Below are 20,798 nucleotides of genomic sequence, written 5' to 3'. Positions count from 1 at the left end.
CCAATATTTAAAATAAGGTTAAGCACATAAAAAAGGCAATTGAATGCATATTCAATTGAATGAATTAGGGAAATAGAATACACTCTCCTAGAAGAATTATAAAATATTTATTCATTCAACACACATTTACTAAGCATATAATCTTTGGGAGATTCAGGTATTTGTCTGTCATTGCTTAGTATGAGTGATTTTAAAAATGAGTAGTCTGTTTCTGTGCCTGTCCCCTCCAAGAAAAGGGTGAGCTCTTTGGGGTTCCAGCGTTATTTTGCACATCTCAAACCTGGTCTCTAATATGCTCAATAAATAGATGTGAGCTGAACAGCTGGCTAAAAATACATCTGGAAGAAAAGGTTAATGTGTGTCATGTGAGAAGTACAAATAAAATGTGATGGTTACTCACAGGAGAGAAAGATTGCATAAGGTAAAGTGGGGAAGGGAACTGCACTTGCCTGGAGAATTAACAGGCATTTGAACAGCTAAGCGGTATAATTCCGCAAGTCTAACAAAGCCCTTTATGTAACAGTCTTATCCCACTATATAAATACAAATCACGTCCTCAAGTTCTAATACATGTTTCTGGCTCCTTCTGCTTCGTCTCAGGCAGGTTTTGGTGTTCACAATTCTGGTCTTGGAATAATGTGCCACATGGGCTCTATTCTCCACAGCACAAGGAAGTTACAGCTCCATGGTCATCTCTCCTACTTCTGCTGGGAGCCAAGACTGCTCTTTGCTCCTTTACCCACAGGTTGGGGTCAGTCTTTTAATGTGAAGACATTGAGGCTACCTGGGGGCTGCCTGGATTACATCAAGTCAGAGATTACTTTCCATGTAATAGCATCTGCTCTGAAATTTCAAAGAAGTTTCTAGAACTATTCATAGGAATATTTCTCTTTAGGTACATTCTTTGACTGACCCCCCAAAATGTACACAGTAGGAAATATAAGTGCCAGTATACAAATTCATTAATTTTTATTAAACATCTACTAGATTCCTAGCATACAAGGAGCTATGAATATAGGAAATTACATAGAAAAAAATACAACCCTTGTATCGAGGAGTTATAATCTCTACAAGAAATAAACAAAAATGTCAGGGAAACCCTGACTTGATAGAATCAGCCTTGGTCTGCAGATAAGCCGATGTGGGAAACAAAGGCAAAAGAAAATTAAATTTCCTTACAACTTACAGCCCATTGACAAATCCTTGAGACAGTCAGAGTGACGTTCCTCTAGGAACTCAGCTGCCTTGATGAGGACATTTTGCTAAAGGCAAGAGGCAATCTTAGCTTAACATTAGCCTGACCGCCCCAGAGTCCTGTAAGTCTACTTTAACATATAAAAATTATTTTGGAAACTTCCTTTATCTCTACCCCCCAAATCTATGCTAGCAATCATCCACCAAGTGTATGGCACACTGACATACATCTGAAGGGTCTCTTGACAGAGTTTTTACTAAACAGTAACAAATGGCCTTTTCCTAACAATAGCTAGCCTCCTAAAGGTCCTGGAAAGCTTGCTTCCAAACTTCCTTAGAGAATTGGGCTATCCCTAACCCCCTCCCAACTTAAAAATATATAATCAGTCACCCGTCACAACCCCAGGGCTGCTCTTACTGCCCACGGGTCCTGTCCCCATGCTTTGATAAAACCACTTTTTTGCAGTGAAGACGTCTCAAGAATTCTTTCTTGGCTGTTGGCTCTGAACCCCAACATTTCCACATCAAAGTGACTGTTTTGCTGTGATGTTCTGCTTCGTGACTAGCCATGTGAACTTGAACAAGCCACTTCACTTCTCTGTGCTTCTATAAAATGAGGATTTGGATCACAGGAATTCATTGTTCTTGTAATAAGTTTAGGGACATTAAACTAGATAAGTATCTTCTTTTGTTACTTTACATAAACTCTTGGACCTGAGAGGAATATCAAGGAAAAAGTAAGAATGAGCTACTATTGATCACAGATTATTAGAACTTAAAAAGATCTTTGTGTTCATCTAGTCCAATACCTTACTTTCAAAAGGAGGAAACTGAGGCACAAAAATGTGAAATTAATAGCCTAAGAGCATCGGGGTAGCTCCAGATTTCTTGATCGGGTTCTCTTGATTCTGTTTCTAATTAAGTTATTTCATAGTCCTCCCAAATGCATAGCTTCGTTTTCATCTAGGAAGTCCTTTTTGTATTCATGATGATTCGGGTTTCTTTCTTTCCTACAGCTGTTTGATATTTAACTAGTTATTAAAAACTTAGAAGGCATGAGAACCAGCAAGGGCAGAGTACATTAGTTTTTCAGGAAATAGAAGTAATATTTAAACAGTACTTTTTCATCACTTCTTCCTACCTAGAATAGCTATCATCCCTTAGGCAAAAAAAAAAAAAAAAAAAAAAAAAAGTACTGTTGAGAAGAAAACTATTCTAGAACCTTAGATGCTTAGATGTTAACATCTTAATTATCTTTGGGAAGAGCGTGCTGTGAAAGGAGATGTCTTGAAATTATCATGTTCATCCCTACATCAAGAAACATGATTTATTGGAAGTAGCTATTTGCCACAGAATCTGCAAGTTTATATTACATTGTAGGAAATAATAATCAAATAAATCTGTATCATTTAGCTTGCAGTGTTCCCAAAAGCAAGTCTGGAAAAAAAACTGTAAAGAGGGCTTACAGTGTATTCAGTTCCATAACACTCTGGGACTTGCTGACGTACGTGAGTGTCCTGGAAATTTTCCATACCCTTTAAAACATGTCCATTTCCTGAACTTGTGTTTAGCGATGGCCAACAAGGAGAGGACGGTGGTTAATATGATCTGAGGATTTTAATACAAGAGAGAGTTGGCACACAAAGATACACTTTTTAACACTACAAAATTTTCTTTATCTCAGGAAAAATTCCTAAATTTGGGGGAATTTTTTTTTACAATAAAGACTCATCTTTCTTTAAAGGTACCGCTTTATGCTTAAGTCAGAAAGCTTTTCAATAAGAACAAGTCTTTTTTATATTCTCTAAAAACACTTCCATGTGGCAAATGTAATAAAGAACTGTAGAAAACAATTCTCATTGCATTAAAATTACAGGGAAGCAGAAAAAATAGTATGATTTGGGGAAAAGTTTTCTACTATTTCTTTGGCAGTAGGTTTTACATGTCTTTTAAAAAAATTTTTTTAATCTTTATTTATTTTTGAGAGAGTGTGCGTGTATGAGTGGGAGAGGAGCAGAGAGAGAGGGAGATACAGAATCTGAAGCAGGCTGAACTGCCAGCACAGAGCCTGACATGGGGCTCAAACTCATGAACCAACTGACCAGATGCCCGGGTTTTACATGTCTTTGCTAATGAAAGAGACTCCACCATTTAAAGGTTACCCTCTTTAGCATTAGAAAAACAAGATTGATGTTAACATTCTTTAACAAAAGTAAATAAATAAAACTGCACAAAGGTGTAAAATAGTGAGGAAAGGATCCGTATTCTCAATTATAATAATCAAGTCATCAAAATACATTGATTAATGTTTCATCAAATACATACATATAAAGGTGAATATATGTGTGCCGGTGTTATATATATATATATATATATACACATTACATATAGAGTGGATTCACTTACTATCCTTCACTTTCTCTAGTCCCAACACATGATCCATACCCAGAAGTTGGTAGAAAGAGTTAGAACCAAGAAAATGGCTTATGAAGCAATCTAAACCTTAATCCCCCTAACGCCCTTCACTATCAGGTATACAATAGGCATCCTTGTTGAATATCTGATAGAGTGTGAAATCGAACCACATATATATTTGGAGCTGAGTAATATCTGGAATCATAGCACAGGATATTTTAGGTTTAGTACTTGTCCATGTAATCTCCTTACTGTAGACATCTACTTGAAAAACCCATGTACCTGGCATTAAGCTAGGGGCATTGGATGGAGTTTGTAATAGAATAGAAGGGAATTTCAAATTTTATTTGAGGGTAGAGCCTTCAGTAGGATTAAGAGGAGTTTAGGGAGAGGATGCAAATGTTCACTGAACATCTGGGGATAATATATGTATGCTGTTTCATTTAATATTTGTAACAACCATAAGAAGTTTTTCTCATCATCATTGGACACATAAGGAAACTGAGACACGGAGAATTTAAACAAGTCCAAAGTCAAAAGTTATAACTCATGTAAAGGTAAAGCAAGTTTGGTTACTATAAGGTCCAAAGCTAAGCAGAGGTCCCACAAATCCTACCTAGCCAAGGACTGAGAAGCAAGTAGAAATACAAAATAGCTCAAGGGACTGAAGCTCATACTGAATGCCTGCATTTTATTTTGCCATTGGGTGTAGCATGTGGATTTTTAGAGGATTAGGCCAACATTTTCAGGTCTGTGTTACATTTTAATGATGTCAAGTAGTACTTGGTGTTTGGCCCAGTATAAGTTACTAGAATGTGCTCATGAGACATTTTTTGTATTGTATAACTCTTTTAAAAATGAGAATTGTGCTAAGGAACACCCAAATAACTCCTATCAACCTTTTAAAGTGGTCAAGATGGGAAAATATCTGTATATATTTAAGTTAGTTCATTCATAAAATTTATTTGTTAGAACCAGGCATTTATTTTCCTTGTATAAACTAAAAGTTGAAATGGCGACTGCTTAACCTCTTTTCCTTGTTTTATGAGGGAATAAATAGATGATAGATGATAGATAGATAGATGATAGACAGACAGATGGATAGAGAATGACTTCAGATACTAAAATAATAAAATCTACTCTGATTTTAATTTCATTTCACCAGAGACAAAGATACAGATTTCATACTAACATTCAATATTCCTTTAACACCAACTAAAGCCACTCTTTAAAATCTTCTATTAAAAAAAGAGGTTTCATTTTTCTTCTATAACAAATAGAGCTCTACATTCTTTCTATCTGCAAAATGAGTTATAATATTGCTCTTGGGATATTGGGAAACTCCTCCATCTATAACGTTGTAATATTATTAGGTAGCTCTGGTGGTTTTAAAATATGTTCCTAAATTGTTTTATATTGCTCTCTTCAAAAGGTGGCTCGTAATGCCCCTATCCTTAGTATAAGCTGGATTTAATAACTTGTCTATAGTAAATAGAATAAGGTGGAAGTGATGGTGTATGACTTCTGAGACTAAGTCTTAAAAGACATTATGGTACCCTTCTTACCCTGTGCCTTGGATCACTCATTCTGTGAGAAGCCAAGTGACACGCTATGATATACTCAAGCAGCCATATGGAAGGGTCAACAAGATGAGGGGCTAATTCCTCCAAACAGCTATTAGCAAGGAGTAGAAACCCTTGGCTACAGTAGGGGGAAGGAGTTTGAAAACAGACCCTTCAGCCACAGGTAGCTTTTAGATGACATTTTGATTTCAACCTCATATGAGACCCTGAGCTAGAATTACCAGCTATCCCCAAACTCCCGACTCTGAAACTATGAGACAATACATGTTCGTTGTTTTAAACACCTAACTTTGGGAGTAATTTGCTATTTAGCTATAGATAACTAAGACAGTAGCAAAGTTATATAATGGATAAGAAAGTACTTGAAAATAAGATCAATGCATAATATAATTTGTTCATTTTTACATTACATCATACATAAAAACTACTTTTTGGTTGACACTGCAAGTGCTATTTAAACAATCTGTTGGGGCGCCTGGGTGGCTCAGTCGGTTAAGCATCCGACTTCGGCTCAGGTCATGATCTCACAGTTCCTGAGTTCGAGCCCCGCGTCGGGCTCTGTGCTGACCGCTCGGGAGCCTGGAGCCTGCTTCAGATTCTGCGTCTCCCTCTCTCTCTGCCCCTCCCCCACTTGAGGTCTGTGTCTCTCTCTCTTTCAAAAATAAATTAACGTTAAAAAACAAATTATTAAACAATCTGTCATTCTGGCCTCTTCTTTTTCCTGCCTTACCGTTTGTTCACAATCTTTGTTTAGAACCACCCCAAATCTTGTCTGATGAAAGCTAAGGAGGGACCTACCTCTCCTGCTTATTCACAGATCACGGCATAGCCTTAAGGTTCTTCCCCAGCCGCCTGGTGTCCAGTGCCCTCGGCTAAGTGCACCAAAAGGCAGTCCCGCTTTGATCCAACTTCCGTGTTTTTCCAACAGCGGTGTGCTGCACCGGAAACAGTTTTAAGTCTGTACGTTGCCAATGGGTTGCGTGTAGCCAAGAGGTTTTTGTCGCTGTCGCTGCTGTTACTAATCCAGTTTTCCTCTTAAAGACTAAATGACTAACTCTCAACTCTAGATACTGATTACACTGCACGAGAATTGGAGGAGGCTAGTTTAGATGGCACAACCAGAGCTGAGTCCAGCCACCATCTAACCCTGTGGGCGAGGTTTGGAGCAATCAAGGTTCCGCGGTAGCAAAAGTGGCAATTTCACAAACAAAATGTATTCATGAGGAACACGTCCCGCTTTGAGGGACAGAAAACCCAATCACAGCAGCTTAAACAAGTGTAAGGCTTATGTTTCCCCACAACAAGAAGTCCAAATATAGGCAATCCAATGCTGATGCAGTAACTCAGGAATGTCGCTGATGAATCAGGCTCCATGGCTGTGCCCCACCATCCTTAACATGTGCCTTTGGCCTTATGGCTGAAAGACAGCTGTTAACTCAGCAGATACCATGTCCAGCATCCAGCAGGGAGACGGGCAAAGGGCAAAGCTTTCTTCTCATGAGGCTTTGCTTTTTTTTTTCCCCCTCCCGAAAAGAACCCCCTCACCCACTCCACCACCAGGCATTTCTAGCTATAATTCACTGATCAGAATTGGATCCCATGACCACCCTAGCTACAGGGGGAGCTGAGAATTCAAATACCTAGCCTTGCAGTCTCCATCAAAAAAGAAATCGGTTGAAATGGGTGTGAAGTGATGTAAGCCTTAGAAGAGAACCTAACACACCCATACATATGCAGGCATACTTTTAAAAATGAATTCACTCAGCAACACTTTTTCCACTGAAGGAGCTTAGGGAGAAAATGTTTTGGTGCAGTCCTGGGTGGGGGTGCTTGACAGTGCTTAATATCACCAGCACTGAAAGTAATAAATGTTATCCCTCTTTTCTATCATGAATATGAATGACGCTCTGAAGGCTGAAAGCAACCTCAGAATTTACGTGAGAAATGAGGCATGAAACATTTTTGAAAATATATTAGCCCAAAGTCTGTATTACTGCATAGTTTATACCCTTTTCAATATGCTACAAAAGGTCTGAGCCATCAACTGAATGCTGCCAGAAAAGAACAAATAAGAGCAAGGATACGAAAATAAATGCTGGGAGTCAAGTTACCCCAAGATGTTCTTTATGGTTGGGGTAATGATCACGGTTACCAGGCAGTCTGCTGTGCTCCAAACTCTCCGCATCAGCGCTTGTCCTGCCAGCTGGGTTCTCCAGCAGGTTTATCCCAGACCCAAGTAGTCAGAAATAGTTATGGAGCTAAGTCACTACTGAAGAGAGCATTCCGTGAACACTTCCTGCTCCGACCTCCTGCCACTTGGTTCCTAGTACTTTCTTCTATGCCTTAGATCTTTCCTCTTCTTTTAAGTACATTAAAGGAACATGTCTAGTTGAGTATTTCTTTTCTTAAAAAAATTTTTAAGGTTTATTTATTTTTGACAGGGAGAGAGAGAGAGAGACAGAGCATGAGTGAGGGAGGGACAGAGAGAGAGGTAGACACAGAATCCAAAGCAGGCTTCAGGCTCTGAGCTGTCAGTGCAGAGCCCAATACGGGGCTCGATCTCAGGAACCTCAAGATCATGACCTGAACCGAAGTCAGATGCTTAACGGACTGAGCCACCTAGGTGCCCCAAGTTGAGTATTTCTGATTGGAAATTCAGTTAATGTTAAAAGTTTTTATAATGAATGCTTTTTATTGTCCAAAATATATTTCCTAGGCCTAGTCACATGATAAGTATAACTATGAATATGTTTTACATCCTATGAACTTTATCTCATGTTAATGATATTCAGTAAAATTGCCAGCCATATGAAAATATTGACCCTGTTAAGATATTATTCATTATTTGTTTAAGTTTATTTATTTATTTTGAGAGAGAGGTGAGAGAGAATGTGAGCGGAGGAAGGGTACAGGCAGATGGGGAGAGAGAGAGAATCCCAAGCCAGGTCCATGCCATCAGTGTGGAGCCTGATGAGAGACTCAAACCCATGAACTGTGAGCTCATGATCTGAGCAAAAATCAAGAGTTGGATGCATCGTGAACTGAGCCACCCAGGGACCTCTTCATTATTTTAATCATTTCTACTTTTACATGATCTTTAAATGTTCTATAATGAATATATATCATTCTCACAATATAAGACAAAAATCAACTTCAGTTTTTCCATGAGGCTACTGTCTTGCCAGACCAGACATGAGCCAGGTTTGGGCTTGGAAAGCGAAATTGCATGGGGCATCATATCAGTAGACAAGTGCCCATCAAATGTCTGGATGCCATGGAGTCTCATGGTTCATGTACTTAGTTAGCACCATCAGGACACTCATAAAAATACCTACTCCTGGCCCCCAGACATGATAATTCATTTGGACAGGGGTGAGGCTCAGAAGTCTGCATTTTTCACAAATATCCTGATTCTGACACAGACAGTCCCCAGGCCACATTTGGAGAAATATTGCTCCGATAAGTCATTTGCTCACTTGATAAGAGGCTACAGTCTGTGCCAAAGTCCATTCTTATGGACGTCACCGACAGGTCAGTTTGCCCCTTCACACGAGAGAATGTGTCCCTCTCTCTGCCCCGTCTTCCAAAGGGTAAACAGCTTTGGCTTTTCCTCAGTCACAAGGAGTTAAAAAATTAACAAATTGCATAACATTTCTTAATACTTAATAGTATCTCATTATAGTATTTTGTCATACAGAAAAAGTGTTTCTTAATTAGTTAAGTTCAATTGAATGCCCACCATGAATATGAAGAGATATACTAAAGATAGATAAGACCACCCCTACCCTCCAAAATGAGAATTTCTAGATTAGATATCTCCTGCTCGTCAGTCACTACTTATGGATTTTCTCAAATGATCTTTAATGATAAACTACATAGTACAAGTGAATAGTTACTGTTCTAGAAGGATCATTTCTTAGCCAATGAAAATGCCAAAAGAAATTGGTAAAGATTTACCTTGAACCCTTTTCTTCCAAGAACTTTATATATTATTTTCTTCATTCTAAGACATGGTTCTGGTTTTCTGCTAAAACCCTAAAGAAGGACTTCTCTTGGCACAACACATGTCTGGGAATTCTTACTGTAAATCAGCCTTCATTTCCTCCTGGCTATCAGACAATGTTTCACTTAGATACCGTATCTGAGGCCTCATCTAAATTTAGGAGAATGAAACTGCATATTTCAGAAATAATCTCCCAGCCGCACTTGTGAAAGTGTCCATCCCTCGCAAAGAGTAAAAAGAGGAGGAAGGGGGAGAGAGGAGCCTTGGGGGACAACAACAATTGAATTTGTTTTAAGCATCTTCTAAATGCCAGCCATGATGCTAAGTGCTTTACTGAAGTATTTCACTTCATCCTCACGACAGCCATGAGATAAAGGTTCTTTATAGACCAGTTTTACAGATCATGAAAACTGAGGCAGAGAGAGATTAAGTAAATCGCCCTGAATCACAGAGGTACTAAGAGGCAAACTAAGATTCGGAGCTCTGTCTGTTTTCAGAGCTCTCCACCGGTGCCCTGCGGGAGAGCTCACTGGTTAAAGGCCCTCAGGCAATGTGGTGTGGACCCTCAGGAGCGTAGGATTGTGACTCTGGCACTGTCAGAACAGCCAGTAGAAACTGTGGTTGATCAAAAGTTATGGTCCACTGTCTACTCCATCGGACGGCCTCCGACAGTCTCAGGTATCAGGCTGGATTGAGGAACGCGAGCTCCTTTTGCTCACCAAATCAGTCCCTCACGATTCAGACACTGTATCCCGTCTTCCTATTGATAAATCTACTGCACCAAGGAAGGCCAGTTTTAACTTTCTAATAAATAAAACTATCAGAATGATTAAAGAGAATCTCATGGCTGTCAGAAAAATATCAAAAATCAGTATGATGCTGGAGTTGGCCCGACTGACGCACATACTATTTTTCATTACAGGGTGAATAGCAACTATTTGGCTGTTAATTAATGTTATATTATTATTACTATCAGGGAGGCCCGAGGTTCAGACATTCTTAATTGCCTGAACTCCTGGGCTAACTAATGCAATTTATAAGGGATATGTCAGAAATAATAGTATATGCTTTTATATCAAACGTAAAAACATGAGGGACATGCCCCTCACTAAAGGTTGCCAGACAGTTCTCAGCACTTAACATAGGTCTTGTCAGAGAAAATCCCAGTACATTAACTTAACAGGTTTAGAGTTACTTATCAAAAGGCTGTAGAGCATGATGTTTTGCATAATCAAAATGGCTTATCAACTCAAGGCATCAGTGAACGCTTTCATTTATATTCCAATTCACAGAGACATAAGCGTATCAACTACAAAACAACCTACAATAACTAAAGATAAAATAGTTACAAGGCTAAGTATTGTACACTACATCTAGAGTATTACAGAACTCAATAACAAGATGATGTTCACAAAACACCACACCAAGTGTTGATTGTTCACATTACCTGACAGGAAATGCCTTGTGGTTTTTTTCCTTGAAAAGTATGCATGTAATTACTCAAAAGAAAATCCTCTTCATTTAGATCTATGAAAAGAGATAAATGTTATATATAGATCATCAGAAATTACAGGATTTTAGAAGGTTAAGTGCAATTTAATACTCATTATAGTTTCGTTTAGTCTGTTAAGGTAGTACATTGTCTAGATCATAAATGTTTTATTTTTCTAAGGATATGTTATTCTCACAAGAAACAGATCAAAATAAAATACAAATTTAACAACACCACCACCAACAAAAATGAAGAATGTTGCTGGCCATCCGTGTATCTGAGCAAGCCATGGAACCTCTGTGGGACTCAGTTTCCCTCTCAGTAATAAAAGAGTAGCATACTAGCTACTAAAGCCATGTCTAACTGCAACATGCTAGGATTCCACGAAGTTATCTCCTCACCTGTTTCTGTTAAACTAAGTTTTCCACCTCTGGCATTTTGAGCTTCATTAGCTTATGTCTTGTCAACATGGATTATTTGTGTTGAAATTGTTCTATGTATGCTTTTGTAAAAGCTTTCGAATGTGGGGTCCGTTAGCTTGCAGCTACATGAAATCTTCCAACATTTCCCTTCCAGGCTCTGGAAAAGGGGCTCCTTTTATGTAAATCTGAAATGCACATGCGCTAAAAGAGGGCAGCCCTCTACACCTCACTTAATCCAACCCACTTGGATGAGGAAACTGAGACTACAGAAACCACCTGGCCACAAGGCCAGTGACTTTCCCTCTCACCTTCACTATTCACGTGCAATCACTGCTTCAGTTTCCCACTGTTCCTTGTTCTCATATTCACTGGGGGAGAAAGCGGCCAACAAGACCTACCCTCCACACACAGTGAAAAACACGGGCAAGTTGTCCTCCAAATCCCCATCTTGGCTCTCTTGAAAAGATAGTTCAAATTCCCAGCTCAGTCTCAGAGTTGTTTACATCACTAACAATATTTAAAATCAGAGTAACCACAAAGGATTCCAGAAAATACTTAAATGTTAAAACGAGCTGGTTTTGTGAGCTGGCTCTTTGAAGCAAGATTTTCCATTACAGTGTCAGGATGCCAGAAGCAGTTTTGGCAACTTATTATTTTTTTTTTTTTTAAGGATTTGTATTCAGGGAAAAAAAAATCTGTGCTCTGTTCCTTCATTCCTTTTCATCTCTCCCCTTTTTGGATTCCTTTAACATGAATTTTGGAGAACTCCCTCTATAATTATCCTTCTGGGTATGGGAAAAGAACAGTAAAGTGGTCACCAGTACTCTAGAATCCGGAAGCAGCACAGGAGTGTGCACAATGCATTTACGTCGCTTATGTAACAATGCAAAGTAGGAAAATGAGTGATTCAGATGCTACTGTGGGGACGGATCACTATGACTCAGGGTACTCCTGGGAGAGGTAGGGCCCCAGTGGAAGCTTGAAGCGTGGATGTAGTTTGGAAAGGTAGAAGAAAAAGCAAAATGACAAACGTAGAAGCAGTGCTATGAACGCTAACCTACGGTGTGGAATAAGTGGAACATATTTAATTAAGTGTCGAGATTGAAACTGGTCAAATGATAGGCAATTCTGAATATAGCATAGAAGGAGGTAGGGCTGGAAGAGTAAATAAAGTAAAATTTTAATAGTCCTTGAGTGCCAGGTCGAGGAATTTGGACATAACCTACTAGACCAATGTTGCACATATAAATATATCTGCAGAACTCAAACAAGTAATTTAACTAAATGATGTGAATTTTGTCAAGGAAATAATGGGATACATGTGGTGAGCTGAAGAGTCACCATTGCTCTCAGCTTTCCCAACTGAAATCACCTCAGACTTTGAGCTCAGTATTGTCGGTATAAATACATGGATATTCATGTAAAATTTCCTGATTTTTAAAATACTGTATGGTCCAAACAGACTTTTTCTCAGAATAACTTCAGTTACACGGCTACCAGTATGTGGCCTCTGCTGCAGACAATGGAAGACCTTTGAGGGTCTTGGACTAAGGAAGAGACACTGGAAAAATTGTATTTTATGAAGATTAGCCATTTGTTTTGTGGTCTTATACACTTTTATCTATTTGTAATCTCCCAAGTATTACCCGATGAGAGAATATTTATAAAAACGGAAGCAATTTGGTCCTACGTAGCAAAAGAGTTGCAGTGGATGAATTAGGCAATATGCAGTTGTGCTTTCCAAAAATGGCCACCAAAATATCTCTCATACCACATATTCTGCAATATGAACTTGGCATGCCTCTTCTTATTGAATGGAGCTAGTCTCAGTAACTCACTTGCCACAGGACAATGCAATGTAAATGATCATTTGTAAGCCCCCAAACTAAGTCAGAAGAAGCCTTACAGCTTCTGCTTTGATCATTTGGGATGCTCACTTTCCAGACACTTCCTCCATGATGTGTGAGGCTCCCTTTCGTGTCCCTCCCTCTTGCAACCCAGCTCTTGGCCTGAAGAAAGCTTGTGTCTCTTGGAGAGGCCACACATTGTTCTCCAGTTGAAAGTCTCCACTGAGCCCAGCCTTCAAGTTATCCCAGAACAGGTGCCAAATATACAGGTGAAAAAGATTCTAGATGATTCCAGACACCAGACATTGGAGTCCTCCCCAGTCAGGCAAGTCTTTTCAGAAGAAGCTTCAGATATCATGAAGCACTTGTCTTGAATAGATTCCTGGCCCACAAAATCCATGAGCCTAATAAAATGTTGTTTGATGCCCTTAAGTTTTGGGATAGTTTGGGGCACCTGGGTGACTCAGTCTGTTAAGCATCCGACTCTTGACTTCAACTCAGGTCATGATCTCATGGTTTGTGAGTTTGAGCCCCACGTCAGACTCTGGGCTGACAATGAGGAACCTACTTGAGATTCTGTTTCCCTCTCTCTCCGCCCCTCCCTGCCTCTCAACAATAAATAAATAAATAAATATTTTTATTTCAAAAAAGTTTTGGGGTAGTTTGCAGCAAAAAGATTATCAGAACATGCATAAACTACATAAGTGAGTCACAAGCAATAGTATACATAGGAATGCACCATTCAACATGAACATTCAGACTCCAACTGCCCCTCAAATTCAGATGCAGGGAAGAAATGAGATTAGGTAAAAAAGCAATATTTCTAATCAGCTTTCAGGTGATTCTAATGAAGATATTTCTGACCATACTCAGGCAACTATCATCCTAGTAAGAACTCCCCTAAAGAATTAAAGGGAGATTCATTTGTACAAAACACCAGGATGCTGAACATTCTCATCACTCAATTCAGAAAGACCTCCTTGGAAGAGGCCCACTTATAGTGGCCTTTGCTCAAGGAGTTTACCCCACAGAATGAGCGTGTAGATGTTCGGCTGTGAAATAGGGCTTCTCTCTGTCACTCCTCATGTAATCCAGTCTAACCAGAGTTAAATTACAGGCTCCAGGGAAACTATTTTTGTTTATTTATTTTTAAATATTTATTTATTTATTTTGAGAGGGGGCGAGGAGCAGAGAGAGAGGGAGAGAGAGAATCCCAAGCAGGCTCCGCACTGTCCTCACAGAGCCTGATGTGTGGCTCAATCTCCCTAACTGTGAGTTCATGACCTGAGCCAAAATCAAGAATTGGATGCTTAACTGACTGAGCCACCCAAGCTTCCCGAGGAATCATTTTTAATTTTTTTTTAACGTTTTTTATTTTTGAGACAGAGAGAGACAAAGCATGAACGGGGGAGGGTCAGAGAGAGGGAGACACAGAATCTGAAACAGGCTCTAGGCTCTGAGCTGTCAGCACAGAGCCCGACACGGGGCTCGAACTCACGGACCACGAGATCATGACCTGAGCCGAAGTCGGACGCTTAACCGACTGAGCCACCCAGGCGCCCCTGGAGGAATCATTTTTAAATTAGATTGTGGTCCCTGAAAATTAAACAGAATGGTAAATATGTTTGCGACTTTATACATTTGCCATCTTGAATGTGAAGGTATCAGGCCAACAAAGAAAGAGAATTAATAAGGTTTGGAAAAATTAAGTCAAAATATTTACATGCTTACTCTGAAGAGGCTGGCCAAACAATAATATTGACTAGAATTCAGGAAAGGTTTCAAAGGAATGACAATTCAAGTGCTAAACTGGAAGGCCCTAACTACATCCCTCCTCTGCTAGGTTTTTTGGATACTGAATCTCATCAAAATCACACGAAAAGGGTATTTTTAAGATAATTTCACACAGTATGGGTGAAATTAATATTCCTTTCAATACTAACCATCTTTCTTGACCTTATCCACCCCTCACTTCCTTCACTAACAGGTCAATTATTTGGGGCATATTTTACGTTTTATGGAATAGTCAGTCTGTCGTGGTCACACCGTTTGAAAAATCTCCAAATATGTTCTGCGTCCTTTTTATTATTTAAAAAAAAATTTGCTTTGTTTTTATCGTTTGTACTTTCTGACATTAAATGTGAAAACCTTGTTCTGGATACTGTCTTTATTTAAATGAAAACTTGATCTTAGGTAAGCTCCAATTCACAGATTTCAAAGTTTGTTCTTTTCAGACTTTTATTTTCTTTGTAAAACTAAGGCCAAAATAAATTTGAAAACTTTAAATTTGATTTTAATTTACTAAAATATGTACATGATGAATATTCTGCCTGTTTGTGATGCTGAAAATACAATTAATATGAATTACAGATTAATTTTCCTTCATACCTACACTTTGCCAATGCTTCAGTCATAAAGTCCTGAGCACTCAATTTATCCTGCATTTATTTTACAGATGTAGTCTCTTTTAACAGCACAGATGGAGGTTTAGATAAAACTCTTCTTATAAGAAGGAAATGGACTAGATAAACTAAAAATATTATGCTTCTGGCACTCAACTTATTCTGATAAATTTTGTCTTAACTGACACAACATAGTCTTTTATCAAGCTATGTGAATATCTTTGTGGATTAAAACACCAGGCACAAATCCTTGGCTAAACATAGCCTGTGGACGTTTCTTTCATCAGGCCCAATAGTCTTTAGGCCTAAAATTAATATATTAATTTGTTAATTATGTTTATAATTTGCTTATATGTTATGTTTATATACATATTATGTTTATAACATGTTTATAATTAATTTGTTAATGTTAATATATGTCATGTATAAATACCATTTTGAAATTGAAATTGAGAGAAATACCCTTTTTTTTTTTTTTTGGTCTTAGTGTTTGTAACAGATTCTTTAGGAATCTGTTTTGCCACTCCTACCATTTAATTCCCTATATATTTTCTTCTATTTTATTGCGGCTGTCTTTAAAATGTCATCATTCATGTTCAATAAAATAAAGGGCTCTGGATGATAACAACGATGCACCTTCCAGCCTTCATCTCACTAAACCTCGCAGACTGCCGATCCTCAGACACAGTAAACCTCTCTGAAGTAATTATCCAATTAACAGTTGAAAAGTAGTGTTTAAAATGAGAAAGAAATATTATGGGTTGATGTGTAGGGCACTAATTGCCTAGAAATACTCTGAGCTTTCCAAATGAAGCTACCCCACCCATAAAATCCAAGTCCACAACGTGTGGCCCTCCCTCCCCACTGAATTTCTCCCCTCAATTTACAGTGGCACCGACAGCCTTGGTCTCAGGCCATCAACTCTCCCTAGCACAGCATTAATCCCTAAGAAATGTCCTGTGACTCAGCTGCTACCGCTGAAATGCCAGGTGAACTTTAAGACACACACACACACACACACACACACACACACACACTCACGCAGGCACAGACACACACCCAGGATATAGGGTAGCTCAAGAATCCGCGCAACCAAAGCTGAGAAGCTTTCTGTAAAGCATTTCTTGTTTGTTATTCTTCTCTGACAAAGAACACATCACTAATCAGAAACGCCGCATTTTAAACCAAGATTTTTTTCCTCAGAGTAGCTGTAATAGAATCACCTGCCTATGACTCCTCAATTAAAAAAAAAAAAAAAAAATCTCAGAAAGGTAGTTTTAGCGAATAGAATTCTTGAAGACATTTGTGGCAAAATCTATAACTAAAAATAATTTATAGTGCAATTATAACTTCTTGATCCATAGGTCAATACCCAATAATCTAAAAATCGCATGTGTTTATTAAAGGGATGCATGGATGGATGATGTGGATGAGTGTTTGACTAATCTACAGAGAGTGTGAATGAAGATAGCTGGCATCCTTGGGGTGAAGATAGAATCCAATCAAAACATGATATTATTAACGCATTTCCTCTGTTGTGATTAAAAGAAAATATCTAGGGGGTGCCTGGGTAGCTCAGTTGGTTAAGCATCTGACTCTTGATTTCGGTTAAGGTAAAAAAAAAAGAAAAGAACATATCTAAATCCCAAATGTTTCAACAATTTATTTACAATAGAGTAAATTGTAAATATTTAAAAATTCAGTTAAATTTATTCAGCAAAATGTTACATAATCTTGAATAAAACTGAAATGTTTCAAAATAAATTATTTTCATAAATAATTACTTTGTAAATCTAAGAGCAGTGTTAAACAAAAGGTGAGATCTGAACAGAATATAAAATCAAATTATTAAGCTCCTAGTGATAAAAATGCATTATAATTTCCTTCCTCCCAAGATATTAAAAATATTTGTAATTAAAAACTAGAAAATCTTAATCAGTAACTAATATCAAGAATTTCTTGTTCCAGTAACTACAGAAGGAGAATACCAAGCAGATAACTTTTTATGCTGTTGTTCATCTTCGTGAACTCTTTTTTTTTTTTTTAATTTTTTTTTAACGTTTATTTATTTTTGAGACAGGGAGAGACAGAGCATGAATAGGGGAGGGGCAGAGAGAGAGGGAGACACAGAATCCGAAACAGGCTCCAGGCTCTGAGCTGTCAGCACAGAGCCTGACGCGGGGCTCGAACTCACGGACCGTGAGATCATGACCTGAGCCGAAGTCGGACGCTTAACCGACCAAGCCACCCAGGCGCCCCCATCTTCGTGAACTCTTAAGACTTCCTGTTTTCTTCATTACCTTCCCAAAGTTAAATAATTATAATTATGAAGTCATTTATCATTAATAAATTTTTATACCAGGCTGCTGATTTTTGCTTCTTGGGAATTTTTAAGTTATGAAATGATATAATTTTGTATTAGTAGTTGAGATTATTCTTTTGTATTTTTTAAGGAAAACCTAAATGTAATAACTATTAATATACTGATGTTATTTTTAGAGGGTTTTTCTATGTGGTGATGTTTAATACATTATAAAATTCTTATAGACATTAAAGACTTTCAAATATTATTTGCAATTGATTCTTCAACAGGCAACCTAATTAGATTCCACTTCCTTTTTATTTGTCTGTATGTATCTATGCACACGTAGACACACGCACGTATCACATGTATATATGCTATTAACAATACGTCCTCTCTATTCTAGTTGTTTTTCCCTTTTAAGTAGACCACAATGCCCAACTTATTTTAATAGAGAAAGATGTAAATTTTTCTTACCTGCCCTTTAAACTACTTTGGGAAAATGCAAAGTCAGCTGAACTAAATTTAACAATTACCTTTTAGCTGACTGAGTCTTCTGATGTGGGAATCATTCTCTGGCTTGCTGGGTTCTTGCCAGGTTGTGTCATTCGCTATTTTCCTTTCTAAAAAAGCAGAGGATTGGTTAGCAGAATTCACGGTAACATCTGTCCAGTAAGTGTAAGAAATTTAAAATCAGAACAAGATCAGCACACGGTTGTAACTTGGAAAGTGATAAGAGAGCTCTCCAAAATGGAGAGTTCTACTCCTTGGTGGACAACCCCAAGTGGCCTGTGGGCTCTCATTTATTTCCGTGAACTACAAGGACCCACGCATGTGTGGTAGAATGGTGCTATTGAAATACTTGTTGATAGTTTCTGATTACATTATTCTTTGAAGTATTTTTTCTTTTTTTAATTTATTTTTTTGAATAAATAAGTTCAAATGTCCCCACCCTCCACATTCTTCATCATTTTCAACAAAATGACTAAGTGTGTACAGAGTCCATTGAGCTGTGATAGTTTCAAGAAACTCTAATGTGAGATCTTGAGTGGAAGAACAATAACTTGCTCAGCCCTGTCCTCCCAACACCTGCAGCAGGGCCTGGGCACGCTGTGAAGGACCAGACTGCACCAGAATGAAGAGTTAAGAATCCCTTCTAATCTCCTTACCAAAGATGAATCATTCCACGTGCTGTGTTATCATATTGGAAAAGTAAATTTGACATAATGCAACCAAAGCATCTCATGGAAACAAAGTCAGCATACCTGTGCTGTTTATAAAGTCACTTTTTGCTCTCATATTTGACTTTGGGGAAGGCAGTCCAGCATCAAGAAATATGTTGGGATGCAAACACATATAGCTTTGTGTATAGAAACCACATAGCATGCTATGAGAATAAATCTAGATGGAAAACAAAACTGTGCCTTACTTCCTTTTATTTAAGATTATGCATTATTTAAATCAGGGATGATATTCAAAATGACCAATTGCCTACAGAGTCTTAACTAGTGACATAGGACATAGCCCCTGTGGACGCTGCCACTGGAAGAATATGAAACCTGATTAAAATACAGACACCCTTGGAAGCTGCATCCATTGATGATCACCACTTTGGTCTGAATGAGCTTTTCAGAGCCTACCTAGAAGACAGGCTTTTGTAAAGACAGGGAAAGGAGTTTGAGCATCCAGCTCTTAAACTCTGCTGGGGAGAAAGGGCACCCACAAGTTTGACAAAATGCATAAAAATAAATTATTGACTGAATAATCCAGATGTTTTGTCACTGTGACTATTTTATAACTAGTGACACTATACTCTGCAAGAGAGGGAGAGCCATTATCCATTAGCTTTCTAAAAGTGATTAATAGAATTAGATATTTGCTTCAGAATTAAGATAGAAATTAAGCCAATTGCCTTTATTTGTACTACAGATACTGTAATCACAAAAACAGAAAAGGTCCGATGTTTGAAGAGTCTTTTGTAATACAAGCATTTTTTATTTATTTTTCGTTCACTCTTAGATTCATATATCTAAAAAGATATTGAAGAGGTCACCTTGACCATGGTCGGCCAAGCTAAAGTTGGGAAACTGGAAGATAATCATCCAATAAACCATCAAAGAGAATTATATTTTTAATGTAAAAGGAAATTGTTCTGAATAAATCAATTTCTTTGTCTTAGCCATTTACAGTTACAGTGGAACCACATTCCTTTTTAAAAAATTTCTTCTATAGACTTCAAAGACAACTCAATTTGACTTCCATTAATCACTTATTGTTGCTTTATGGAAGGAGCAGAAGAAAAGAACTTTTAAGGAAACAAAACATATTATCTGCATGAGTAATCTTATAAATTACTAACCAAATCCTTTGTTTTCAGACATAGATCTCCGGATTGACCTAGAAGAATAAAAGAAACATATTTAAGTCTGCATCTAGTAAATAACATTTTTAATCAGACAGAAATTAGATCACCTAGACATATTTGCAATACCTTTGAGAGCAGAAATAGTTCTACCTCTAACTAAGGTCTATATATGGCCCTGAATTTTTCTGACCCTAGCTGGCAAAGTGCTGTTAATGTAAGTACAATCTTGGCCTGGAAATTTCCATGCAACATTCATAAAACCCACACACAAAAAAAGTGGGCCATTTTTACATGGAAGTGTCTCAAACTGGTCAACAGTTAATGTGGAAAAGCTCTTTTTAAAATACTTCTGTTCAATAAATACAGAAAGAATGATAGGAATTGAGTATAATCATATACAATCCCTAATGAAACAATAGATCTAAGCAATAATCAACAATTGCTGTTAAAACTTTTAATTGAAAGGCTGATGGGCAACTGTACTGGATGGATCAGCCAGATACCATCTGAACCCACTAAGCAAATTCACAGTCATAAAAATAGAGACAACCAGATATATGGGCTTCCAGTGTAATGCAACAGGAAGTATATAGTCACCGATGACCTACTTTTAAAATATATATACATATATCAAACTTGAACATTATCAAGCCTTGAGATCTAACTAAAAAATTACAGGAAACATAGAGGATAAAAGAAAAAGTTTTTTTTTTTTTTTTTTAAATACCACAATGATGCAATCAGCAAAATTCAAAAATATGGAAAATTCCTCA

General features: G+C 37.8%; 1 protein-coding gene across 1 annotated transcript in view; it reads right to left on the bottom strand.

Annotated features, from left to right (window-relative positions):
* LOC122230683 (putative uncharacterized protein ENSP00000383407) overlaps positions 1–20,051 on the bottom strand; it is a 29,502-nt gene extending 9,451 nt beyond the window's left edge. The window contains exons 1-3 of the mRNA XM_042956872.1: positions 20,020–20,051; positions 18,197–18,283; positions 10,643–10,722 (exon numbers count right to left, since the gene is read on the bottom strand). Coding sequence (XP_042812806.1) covers positions 10,643–10,722; positions 18,197–18,283; positions 20,020–20,041 — 189 coding nt within the window. The 5' untranslated portion in view covers positions 20,042–20,051. The remainder of the gene's footprint in view (positions 1–10,642; positions 10,723–18,196; positions 18,284–20,019) is intronic.
* Positions 20,052–20,798: the final 747 nt, after the last annotated feature.

Source organism: Panthera tigris, chromosome C2, assembly GCF_018350195.1.
Source record: "Panthera tigris isolate Pti1 chromosome C2, P.tigris_Pti1_mat1.1, whole genome shotgun sequence".
NCBI lineage: Eukaryota > Metazoa > Chordata > Mammalia > Carnivora > Felidae > Panthera > Panthera tigris.
This window is presented reverse-complemented; position numbering and strand designations above follow the sequence as displayed.